General features: G+C 37.6%; 1 protein-coding gene across 1 annotated transcript; it reads left to right on the top strand.

The window, feature by feature from the left end:
* The first annotated feature begins 4,022 nt into the window (after positions 1–4,022).
* On the top strand, positions 4,023–11,936 carry LOC106878894 (uncharacterized). Its single transcript, XM_014928238.2, has 2 exons — positions 4,023–4,723; positions 8,971–11,936. Exons 1-2 carry the CDS (start codon positions 4,104–4,106, stop codon positions 9,194–9,196), a joined length of 846 nt encoding a protein of 281 aa, XP_014783724.1. The 5' UTR covers positions 4,023–4,103; the 3' UTR covers positions 9,197–11,936.
* Positions 11,937–12,246: the final 310 nt, after the last annotated feature.

Here is a 12,246-nt window from a genome sequence, read left to right as displayed (position 1 = left end):
TTCCATAATAAAGTAATGCATGGTAGGTATCATTATAATAAAATAGAGGGATTTATGGGAAAATATGAATGTAGAATTATAGAATTTTCTATCGTCTTCTTGGACCGTCAGTCCACTGAATGCTTCAATTATTTGCTCGTCTTTAGATTCGCTGAACATTTTCGTCAAACAATAGAGAGAAAAGAAACACTGGGCAAATATTTTGTAAATATTTGCAAATATTTCATCAGTATTGCTATTATTCTGACGTATTAAGTGCGCTATGTCACGAATGGGTCTTACAATCAAATATATACAATACACTAGATAAACGCAATAAAAACAGATTGTTTTAAATTTGAGTGATTTCAGTGATGGGACATTTATCAGTGATTTCGTAATAATATTAATTTTCCGATGAAATTCTAGCAATTTCATGAACCGTGTTTCATTTGTTTTCATATTTTCTCCAGTTCCGTCAACTTCAAAAAGAGATGACATATCGGCAACTGAAACCGGTAGAAAAGAAGACGCACGCTTTATTTCTTAATGTCTTGAATAGTCTTTCTAAGTGGCTTAACGTATATCTGTGTGTATGTATATATATATATTTATAAAATTAAAATAGTAGGGTAAAAAATTAGATATTAATTAATATCAAGTTAATACCAGGGAACAAACACATTAAAAGAATCAGGGAGATTCAGAAAAAGTTTCTGAGATCTCAAAGGATTATTGTATATGTATATATAAAGGAGACCACATGTGTGACTCTTCCCGTTAAACTGAAACCAATTGAAATAATGTAATTATCAAAGGTATTGAGGCAAAATTTGATTCCGATATGCTTCCTTTAATGAATTCAAATATTAATTTTAGACTCAACATATAAGAAAATTATTTTCTCCTATAAGTAGATGTTAGACTGTTAGATTATGAAGGTAATGTTGAGCTCTTAATTGTTATGAAATATCTTCTTTCTGCAAATGGAAATAAAATTTAGCAGGCGTTAGTATATACGTTCTTTCCACTATGATATAACAGAATTGACAACTAAATATATAGCTTCCAGTGGCCTCTGTTTGTGTGCGCACGTGCATGTGTGACTTTCTGTAAATGAATGACATTTTCTTGTAAAAGAAGTTAATATTTTCTTCCTTATTATAATTCGATAAACATGGGCGGAAGTGTTCTCTGTATTTAGTTTTCCTATCAACACTTAATAATATCTTCTTGAACGACAATTAACACACCTCTATTGCATAGACTTCAATGAAAAAGTGCCTAAGTGATAGCAAATGGGTATATTTACCATTGCATCATACATCTGTTAAACTTTGTCAACAATATAATCGTTTATGTTGATGTTACAAGAATAATCAATATGCACTCATTCGTTTTTTGAAGTTGCCAAAGAAGATGAAAGAATACGTATGTGATGTGTGTGTATATACATATCATCGTGTATATGTACATATGTGTGTGTGTGTGATTCTGTATGCGTGTGTTTATATATATCTATAAGGGATTAATTTGCAGTTAATAAACAATTAATGACTGAGCAATCTCCATTTTCCTTTTATTCTTTTATATAAATATGAACTATATGTTTATATATGTACATCTCTATATATATAAAAATGAGAATGTGTGTCTGTCTGTCTGTCTGTCTGTCTGTCTGTCTGTCTGTCTATGTCTGTGTGAATCCCTAAATCTCGAGAACTACGCAACCAATTTCATTCAAATTTTATACTTGCCTTACTTAGGGTCCCGGTTGTGTTTTAGTCAAAAAAAATGTTTAACTTACAGGTTCCAGAAGACTGAAATTTTGGAATATGCGCATAAAGATCAATAGTATGGGATACATGTCTCATGATTAGAATTTTTTAGGGTGTGTAAAAAGGGAAAGAACCCTCATGTATAATTTTGATGAAATTCGAATCATATGTATTCCAGTTCCTTACAGAAAATATAACAGAAAAGTCTCATTCTTCAATTGCATGTAACACGGGCAACGCCGGGTATCTCTGCTAGTAAATATATATGTGATACGGTGGGTAAATTGTCGCGATTCGATATTTTTAATTTCACGCATGAGCATTGTTTGTTTTTTTATTTTGCCAACTACACAGTATGGTAGGGCCAGTTGGGTATCGTGTGTGAGAAAAACAGCCCCATGGTGCAATTTACTCTGCGAGTAATTTGGAAACGAAATGCTGTACTCTTTGGCATTCGCGCCGGAAGCTCCAATACGAATATTTCAGAGTGCTTGCGTGTCAATCTGAAGACAGTGCAGAGGATTCGGAAAAAGTTGGATGAGTCTAAAGGTGATTACGAAGGTACAGCAGATCGGTAATCTCACGCTGATGGTTCTGATCAGAAAAGAAATCCCGAATTTGTTAGTCATATCCATGCCATGATTGAAAACGATCCCTCCAAATCAAACAGGTCCATCGCCAGAGTCATGAGAGTATCTCAGTCTCTACTCAAGCAGGTAGTGCATGAAAACATTCGGTATTCTTCATACAAGATGAGAAAGAGCGAATTTTTAACCCAAACATCAAGGAAAAGAGGAAAGACCGCGCTACGAAGATTCTGAACAAACTCAAGTATTTTCTCCAACTGAAGAAGCATTGGTTTTTATCAGACGAGAAAAAATCCTGCCAGGATTAGATGGTTAACACATAGAAATACCGTTGGTTTGTCCCCAACCGTGTCACCAAAACGTACCGAGAGTGATAAAAATCAAGCCTCCAGTGAACATCATGGTGTCTGGAGTAATCACTAGTGATGGCGACGTAATGCCTCCATTCATCTTCCAACACGGCCTCAGAAGCTACATCGAGTGCCCGGAGGAGGTAGTGCTGATCTGGGTCAAGTGGGTAGCAACAGGACCCTTCACCCTCCACACAAGCAGGAGAACCTAATCATAGTTGCCAGACAGTTTCTCCGACCACATCGCCCCTAAAATGTGGCCAGACCACATCACCCTTTAAAAACTCCAGAGATTGCAACACCCTGGGTTACTATGTATGGGGAACAGTTGGACGTGGAATCAACAAAATTCCTTGTAATACCAATGTTGACCTGAAGGCAAGGATTATAGCAACATTCTCCAACTTGAACGAGGAGACCGTCCAGAAGAGTCGCAGGAGATTCCGAAGTCTTCTTGAGGCTTGGTTGAAGCTAATGGCGATTTTATAGAATAAATGTGTAGTGGCGCAAAATTATAGCTGCCATTGAGGAAGTACTATTCTGCGCATGCGCAGGGGACTTCACCACCGGAAGCCCCTCGAGTTGCGCATGCGTAGTAAAACTCGTACTTAAGCAGTTACTTTCATTATCTCGGTGAGTTGAGCTCAGACCTTCTACGTAACAACACCTCGCTCCTCCACGAAGCCCTTTTACACTGTTCTCTGGCAGGCATCAAGGAAGACCTTAACCTTCCATTACCAAACCTACAATTTAATCAGCGGCGGCTCAGTAGAATGACAGGAATTGTGAAACCAAGCATCATCATAAATAAAACCTTTTTATTATGTTGTTAATTGTTCCGATGTCTCTTCATTTATAATGCTGTTAAAAGGTGATAGAGAGAGACTAAAGTCTCTATGACAACTATCAAACTTTTACAAATGTATTCTTTAGTATTTCAAGATATTTTTATGTAATTTTGGTAAATATATCAGTTAAAATGAGATGTCAGTGCTATTTTCATTTTTGCGTAATTTAGACAGCAATTAATTCACAGCACCCTGTATATATAGGTGTTTTCGCTCAATAAACACTCACAACGCCCGGTCTGGGAATCGAAACCGCGATCCTATGACCGCGAGTGCGCTGCCCTAACCACTGGGCCATTGCGCCTCCAGAAAACACATTAAATAAAACATAAATAAAAAGTGGTGCCCGTCAATTCAGAAAGATCCAGCCTGAAACTTTGCCCCATCATATTTATAATTTGCCTTTAAATATAAAAAAAAGTTAGACTCTAGGCTAGAATGTTGGCACTAACCTCAGATTCCAGTTCTGAATTACCAGCACGCGCACCTGATGTCGATGACGTAATTCCTGTCATGCGCACTTGCAACGGCGCGGGATTTAAATTTTGATTGCAATTAATCATGTCGGATGTTGGAGATTCGTTTGAAATTGAAGAATGGCTTCAAGAAATATTAGGAAAAGGGGATTATCTGTATGAAGCTAATAACCGAAGTTTGTGTGTACTGAAGCAGCTGATGTGTATAAACAAAATTTCAAAGAAGAACGATGCGTTAAGATTATCCGATTTAAATGACAAAATCCTCGAGTACCGACAAGAAATGTTGTATTACAAAATAGCCACAGAATATCTTGGCGTTGTTCCTTCTCAACTAAATACGTCTGGCTTCAGTAATCTGAAAACATTGACCACACTTGCCCAGAAACTGTTTTCGAATCAAATTAATGATAATTTCAGTGACAATTGTTATATAATGGCATTAATGTATTTGCACCAAAAAGTTGCTCTGTTGAAGAATGATTGCATCGCTCACAAGCAAAGCCTTTTCGACTTGAATTCCTCCAGCAGTGGCCAAATTGATAACGAACAACTCATAGAAACAACTGACTGTTTACGTCAAAGAATGACCTCTTCGAAATTAGAAGAAGAGATGAAAATGAGTAAATATTATGCGTCAAAGAACAATTCCTATAAAAATCGGTTTAACCAAGAGAACAAGAAATTAACTCAAACAGGCGTTAAGTATGAATTATTTTTTGTTTTCTTACAAAATTATGTACAAAACTAATTACGATTGAAAGTTCTAACTCTGCACTTGCAAGTTTGAAAACTAAATATTAAAAATCACAGCTTATTTTCGAGCGAAGTATGTATATTACGAGAGGAGGTGAGTAAATAAGTATTTAATTAAATGCCTTTATGGCAAATTGAATGAAATAAAGTATTTAATTAAAACCATGGTAATCGTTCAGTATGGGGGATTTAAAATATTTTAATATATATTAATGATGTTGGAGTCAACCTCTCTTGTAAACAATATTTCGTTTCGGTATTTCAAGCAAACCATGTTTTATACACGTTCCATTTCCTCGAAAATAAGCCTTTCTCCACATTTAATAAGAACAACTGTCTTCATACTCAACACATCACCATAGTCGTCCCTCTTGCACACTACATTTGATGCTGCTTCCATCCAACTTTTCTCTCAGGGCATTCACACTCTGTCATATATACACACTGACATTATACATCCAGCGGATCATACTCGCTTCATTTCTTTCAAGCCGATGTATGACCTTTCAAAATTTAAATTCCCCCACCCTTCATTTCTCACTTTTTCCGGAAATTTTTTGTCTTCTGCGGAATACGAAGATTACGATTCTGAAAAAAATAAATTTAAATTTATGTTTTTCATATTCTTAATCTCCGTATTTTCCCACGTAGATTGATGGAAAAAATTCGAAAAAAAGTTTTAAAAGAAGTTAAAAAACAAAAAAAAACTTTAATTTCACATGAATTACTTTGTCATATTATTCTGGGAAATTACTCTGAAAGAAATCTTTGCAAAAAACTGAGTAGGTAGATTACATTATGTTATCGCAGTCTTGTGAGATTTGGCTGCTATTTCTAGCATGTGGATAGCCTGCTTTGAAGGCCTGAGGGTATATATATATATATGTATTTGTATCTACTTGTTTTCACTTTGGGTGCTAGTTGTAAACAAATATCATCAGAGAAACAGTGTTTGCAACATCATCATCGTTTAACATCCGTTTTCCATGCTGGCATGGGTTGGACGCTTTGACTGAGGTCTGGAGAGCCAGCGGCTGCACCAGGTTCCAATCTGATCTGGCAAGGTTTCTACAGCTGGATGCCCTTCCTAACACCAACCACTCCAAGAGTGTAGTGGGTGCTTTTTACGTGCCACTGGCACAGGAGTCAGTCAGACGAGCCTGGCATCAATCACATTTAGATAGTGCTTTTTACGTGCTACTGGCAAGGGAGCCAGTCAGGGGCCACTGGCCACAGCTACGATTTTGGTTTTACTTGACTCAACAGGTCTTCTTGAGCATATCATATTGCCCGACACATTAAGGGTACTCTTAAATGGGCCTGTCATGGTATATTAAATTAAATAAATAGGGCTCCTGTTTCTATTTGATAGTAAAAATCATATGGAAGATGGTTATCTCATTCTAAAGATGCGTTTAAGTGATTTGATCAAATGACACTAGCATCAACCATGGCTGCAATCTCACTTTAGTTGCTGGGTCTTCTCAATCACAGCATATCTCCTAAGTTCAAAGGTCATGCTTCACCACCTCATCCCATGTCTTCCTGGGTCTACCTCTTCTACAGGTTCCTTCCACAGTTGGGGAGTGGCACTTCCTCACGCAGCTGCCCTCATCCATATGTAACACATGACCATACCAGCACAGTCATCTCTCTTCTCACTACATTTGATGCTTCTTATGTCCAACATTTCTCTCAAGGTGCTTACACTCTGTCGCGTATGCACACTGACATTACACATCCAGCAGATCATACTAGCTTCATTTCCCTCACGCCTACACATATCCTCAGCAGTCACGACCCATGTTTCACTGCCATGTAGCATGGCTGTTTGCACACTTGCATGATACAGTCTACCTTTCATCCTGAGCAAGAGACCCTCAGTTGCCAGCAGAGGTAGGAGCTCCCTGAACTTTGCCCAAGCTATTCTTATTCATTCTAGCTGCTACACTCTCAGAGCAACCACCCCAACTACAGACTTTGTCGCCTAGGTAGCAGAAGCTATCAACTACTTCCAGTTTTTTTCCCTCACAGTGATGGAATCTGTTTGCTGTACATTTTCAGTGTTTATTGCCCCTATGCATCTGTCATACACAAAAACTATCTTCCCAGTTAGCCTTCCTTTGATATTGTTGCACCTTTTATGTATCCATAGCTTGCACCAGGTACATTGTATGGAGTTTCTACCTATGCCTTTTCTACAGATCAAGTAGGGCCATCTACCTGAAGGGGTTTGTGATTTGTCAGCCTTCCTAGTTACTAAGACTTTGGTTTTTGCTAGGTTAACCCTAAGGTCCTTTGTCTCTAGTTCTAGCATTGACTTGGCTATTACAGCAAAGTCATCAGCATAGAGGAGCTCCCAGAGGCAGCTTGTCTTGAATTCCTCTGTTATTGCCTGGAGGACTATGATGAATAAGAGGGGCCTGAGGACTGGTCCTTGGTGAACCTCTACTTCTATCTGGAATTCTACACTATACTCGTTGCCAACTCTCACCTTACTGATAGCATCCCTGTACAAGGCTTGTTGTCTATTCCCAGTTTCTGTATAGACCAGATAAGAGATTGGGGTCCCTGTCAAAGGCTTTCTCCTGTAGTTTCCTCAGTGGTGCTTCTGCCTGGCACAAAACCATACTGCATCTCATCTAGGCTAACTCTCTCCCTAATTAGTTGGGCTATGACCCTCTCTGTAACTTTTATCACCTGATCCAATAATTTGATACCCCTGTAGTTATTTCTATCTAGAGCATCACCTTTACCCTTGTAGCAGTTGACTATGGTGCTGCCACACCAGTCATTGGGTATGACTCCTTCATGAACTACCTGATTTACAATGCGGGTGACAAGACCATAACTCACACCACCTGATATTTTAAGCATCCCAGCAGTGATTCCTGATGTGCCAAGTGCTTTCCCTGTCTTCATATCCTTAATTGCTTTAAGTACCGGGGTAATGTCAATTCGGATAGCTGGTCCCTCAATTGGGTCAACCTTTGGCAGACAATCCTCCTCCTCCTCCCATTCATTCTCCACATTCAGCAGTCTTTCATAATGGCATCTCCAAGCCTCTTTCTTTGCAGAATCATTAAACGCAATGGCACCATCATGAGTACGGGAACATTTCTCTCCCATGACATCACGGTTTTCTCTCACACATTGTCTTGCAATCCGAAATACTTCAGTTATTTGCTCCTCACATCGCTGAACATTGGCAAACTTCTTTTCCGCTACTTCCTTGGCTATATATTTCCTGTCTCCCAGCTTCCCTTTTGGCTATCTGATACAGTCCCCTGCTACCCCCACTCTTCCAGGCCTGTTTCTTTGCTCTAATGGCCCTATCTACAGTATTGTTCCACCACCACGTCACCCTAGGTCTGGGAGGGACATTGCACCAGCCACAGATTTGGTCTGAGGCACTCAGCAAGCTGTCTTACAGGACTTCCCAGCTGCCTTCTGTGTCACAGGACTGTAGCTCCTCTGCTCTCTCCTCAAATTTCTCGGTAAAGATATCCCTAAACATCTGACCATGTGAAGGGTTCTTAACCTTCCAAGTCCTTTTCCAGATTAGTCTACTTTTTGGCATCCTTCTGGCCTCGAGTCTAAAGTCACTAATAACTAGTCTATGTTGGGGCGTACATTCTTCACCAGGGAGGGTCTTTGTATTTAAGAGCAAGCATGAATCCTGTTTTCTGGTGAGAATGAAATCAATCTGGCTAGCAGAGTCACCTGATTGATAGGTTATCAGGTGGCTTTTAGTTTTATTTGCTTGTATAAATAGATTAAAAGGACTTGAAATACTGCTTCAAATAACTTTTGAAGGCTATTGGTGCAATTACTAAATTTCATTTACTTATTTTCAATAAGCTTGATAATGTCCTCTATACCTTAAGACAGTTGATCCCAAACTTTTTTGGTCATGACCCTAAATACAATTTTGACCTGGCCCAGAGACCCTAAATAAGTGTACATACATGTAGTGCTAATTAGCAATAATTTTGATATGTTCCACTTATTTATAATTGTATATAGTTTTATTGAGTAAATTTATATTAACTTGGTCTACCAAATTTTGGTTAAGGTTTCAGCACGATATAATTTTTATTTACAGTATCTTTGTATATTTGATTAAGACATGTTAGTTTGACTACTGATTTTATTCTTGTCTTATAAAATAAATGATCTTCACATTCATTTTTCAGATCTCATCTACATCATGGACACTTGAGGAAAACTTCTCAGGAGGTATCCAAATTGCAGAGATTAACTTCCACAATTCAAATGAAATTGTCAGTCTATGAAAAATTGCCTGCAAGTTTTAATTTATTGAACATAACATTAGCTGAAAAACAAGCTGAGAAGGCATCCTTGGAAGAAAAATTAAATCTGCTTTTTAAACAAGTTGACATCTCTGAGGAACTGAAATAATAACAAAGATTATCAAATTATGAGATTGTTGTGCTAAAATAGTCTCATCATCCTCATTTTTTTTTTTTTCTTTCCATGCTTCCATGGGTTGAATGCATTTTCTTGGGTATGGCTGTAAGGTGAAGAAATTTCTTTCCCGACTACCTGGGTTCAGGTTTAGCTTCACTGCATGGCACCTCAGGCAAATGTCTCTTACTATAGCCCCAAGCTGACCAAATCTGTGTCAGTCACAGAGTATATCTCCATATTTTTTTTTTCAACTATGCAGATAGCTAGCACATTTTTGCTGGATATTTTCAGCATTTCAGTGACTATCCCTAATGTTTCTGCTCTCAACTTCAATAACGGGTGCCTCATGTTAATAATGATGTCTGTTGCTTTTAACTGCAACAAACATAGTAATATTACTGATATTGTATAGACTAAAAAAGAAACGATTGTTTTGAAATTGATAAAAAAAAAAAGTTGAAATATGGATTGCAGTGTTATACAGACAAAATAAAAATAAAAAAAGGAACGATATTCTCATAGCTGAGACTGAAAATTTGAAACAGTGTCAGAAAAATTTAGTTGGTAAGAACACTGAAAAGATAGAAATATTCTATTAAAAGCCTCATGCATAGAAATGACTTGGTGCCAAAAATGTAATGGAAAACAGAATTGGCTTAGCAAAATACATAATACTCTAAGTAACCAATTTTAACTCCAGGACTCCTCCTTACTCATCTGGTGTTCACAGTTGTCAACTACATATAGTATCCATCCTATTGCAGTCACTTCCAAGGATACACCTTGTTAATGAGCTTTAATCTGTTGGCCACTGGAAACTCAGAAATTTCACAGCTGCTTAAGAGTTGTGATCCTTGTTAATCCCCAGCAAGATTATCTCCTATTCCATGTACTATCATCCATCTGTATTTAGAGCAAGCAACCATGCACAACACATTGATATGTAACCTGATACTGCCAAATGAAATAGTAACTGCTGTTGCTGAATTGCCATTCTTCATAGAGGACCAATTGACACTAACATCCATCCTATCAACTGCAGGGAGCAAAAATGCAAGAATTGCTGTTGTGGACTAGCTGAACTGACCAATGGAGGCCTAAATATTGCCACTGTGAAACCATCTTAAATTCTCTCCAATCTGACTCCAGACGTATAAGGACATGCATGTTTTCTTACATCCATGACTCTAAAGTTAAGTCAACAGGTTATTAAATACATAAAACTACAACAATGTTGAGTGCTGCTTTCTTTCATTTGCTCACCTACTCATGTGATGTGTCTACATATTTCTATTTGAGAACAGGGCTTATAGATATACAAAAAGAGTACTCAGTGCTTCCACAAGTAAACTGTTATAATCTCTAGTAAGCTCAGTCCCAACTGTCAAGCTGTTGAATGGGAGAAATTGTACAGTACAATATGTTGGGAGTCTTTTTTAAGCCACCTTGTAACAGCATGGGTGATAAAAAAGATTGAATAGCATCAGGTCCAAAGCTATTGACCATCATACAAGTGGCATCCCAATTTGAATAGGTAAGATAACAAATAGAACAGTACATGAAGGAGTTTCCATCGAAAGCTAATATATTTTATAAATGGTAGTGGCATGGTTATGCCATTAAGAAGTTCAAAACCAACCATTTCTAGGCTGCATTCCAGTCTGCAGGTCTTATACAACTGAACTGGACCAACCCAGCACCTCATAAGTAAATACTGATATTGCACAGCTTTGCTTTGAGTAATGCTGTGAATCATGTTTAAATGATCCTTCACAATGTGCTTTCAAAGACCTGTGGATTAAAATGTCTTTTGCTTTGAAAACAAGTACGGTAGTGGGGCTGAATGGGATAGAAAGATGTATGCATATAAAATTACACTTGCTGTGTTGGGCATAATTCAAGCCACTGGCAAATGAATAGTATAGAAAATAGTCTACCTAGCATAGCTAAGTTCTTGATTGTATTTGTTATAAATAGCAAAGGCTCTAAATTCTCTTCATGGGCAAAAGGAGTGCTCTTCTGATGAATGGTCAATAGACCATGAAACTCATCTGATTATAAAGTTCCACGGGGAAAAGTTTCAAAATATGCTTTAATCATTTTAGATTTAGGTTTTCTAACACATACTATGTAGTACATAAATGTTTATCAAATATTTTAAATACTTTTGATATTTGCTACATGTGTTTATATAACTGAGAAATAAACTGTAAGGTGAGGGAAAAAAATTACTGTTACACATTAGAGGGACAAATAAAACAAAGGCAATTGTTAAATTAAATTATTCTGAACTGACGAAATAAATTATGGATAATTTCCAAAAGGGGATCATTTTTGTAGGTAAGTTATGACAAATATTGATAAATAACTGCATCATTATTATTAAGGCAGTGTGCTGGATGAAATGCTTAGCAGTAGTTTGCCTTTCATCCTTTCAGGGGTCAATAAATTAAGTACCTGTAAAATACTGGAGTCAATTGGCTAGTCCCCTCTCCCTAAATTTCAGGCCTTGTGCCTATAGCAGAAAGGATTATTATTATTGTAATATCCTCAGTTTTCAGTACAAACACAATAGCATTTCATCATTTATAAAAACTACAGTATTAAAATAATTTGCTTTAATAGAACACAAATTATATTGGATTACTTCAACTTGTTTACTAAAAAATACAAGCAAATTTATTCATAGGAAACCTTGGCACATATTTTCTACCCGTCAGAGTGTAAGTATCTTGAGAGAAAAGCTGAACATTAGAAGCATCAGTTGTGGTGTGCAAGAGAGACGATTGCGCTGGTATGGACATGTGGTGAGAATGGATGAGGATAGCTGCCTGAAAAAGTGTCACACCCTAACAGTTGAGGGAACCCGTGGAAGAGGTAGGCCCAGGAAGACCTTCGTACATTGGGCCTCACCGAGGCGATGACTACTGACCGAGACCTTTAGAAATGTGCTGTGCGTTAGAAGACCCGGCAAGCCAAGTAAGATCGTTGCCAGTGCCCCTGGACTGGCTCTTGTGCGGGTGGCACATAAGATGCACCAT

The sequence above is a fragment of the Octopus bimaculoides genome, chromosome 8 (genome assembly GCF_001194135.2).
Source record: "Octopus bimaculoides isolate UCB-OBI-ISO-001 chromosome 8, ASM119413v2, whole genome shotgun sequence".
Classification (NCBI taxonomy): domain Eukaryota; kingdom Metazoa; phylum Mollusca; class Cephalopoda; order Octopoda; family Octopodidae; genus Octopus; species Octopus bimaculoides.
This window is presented reverse-complemented; position numbering and strand designations above follow the sequence as displayed.

Bases quoted from the DNA above. Each gene is read 5' to 3' on its own strand.
- LOC106878894 (XM_014928238.2), top strand. From the start codon at position 4,104: ATGTCGGATGTTGGAGATTCGTTTGAAATTGAAGAATGGCTTCAAGAA. The intron at 4,724-8,970 runs GTATGAATTATT...TTCATTTTTCAG, and splicing joins TTAACTCAAACAGGCGTTAA to ATCTCATCTACATCATGGAC.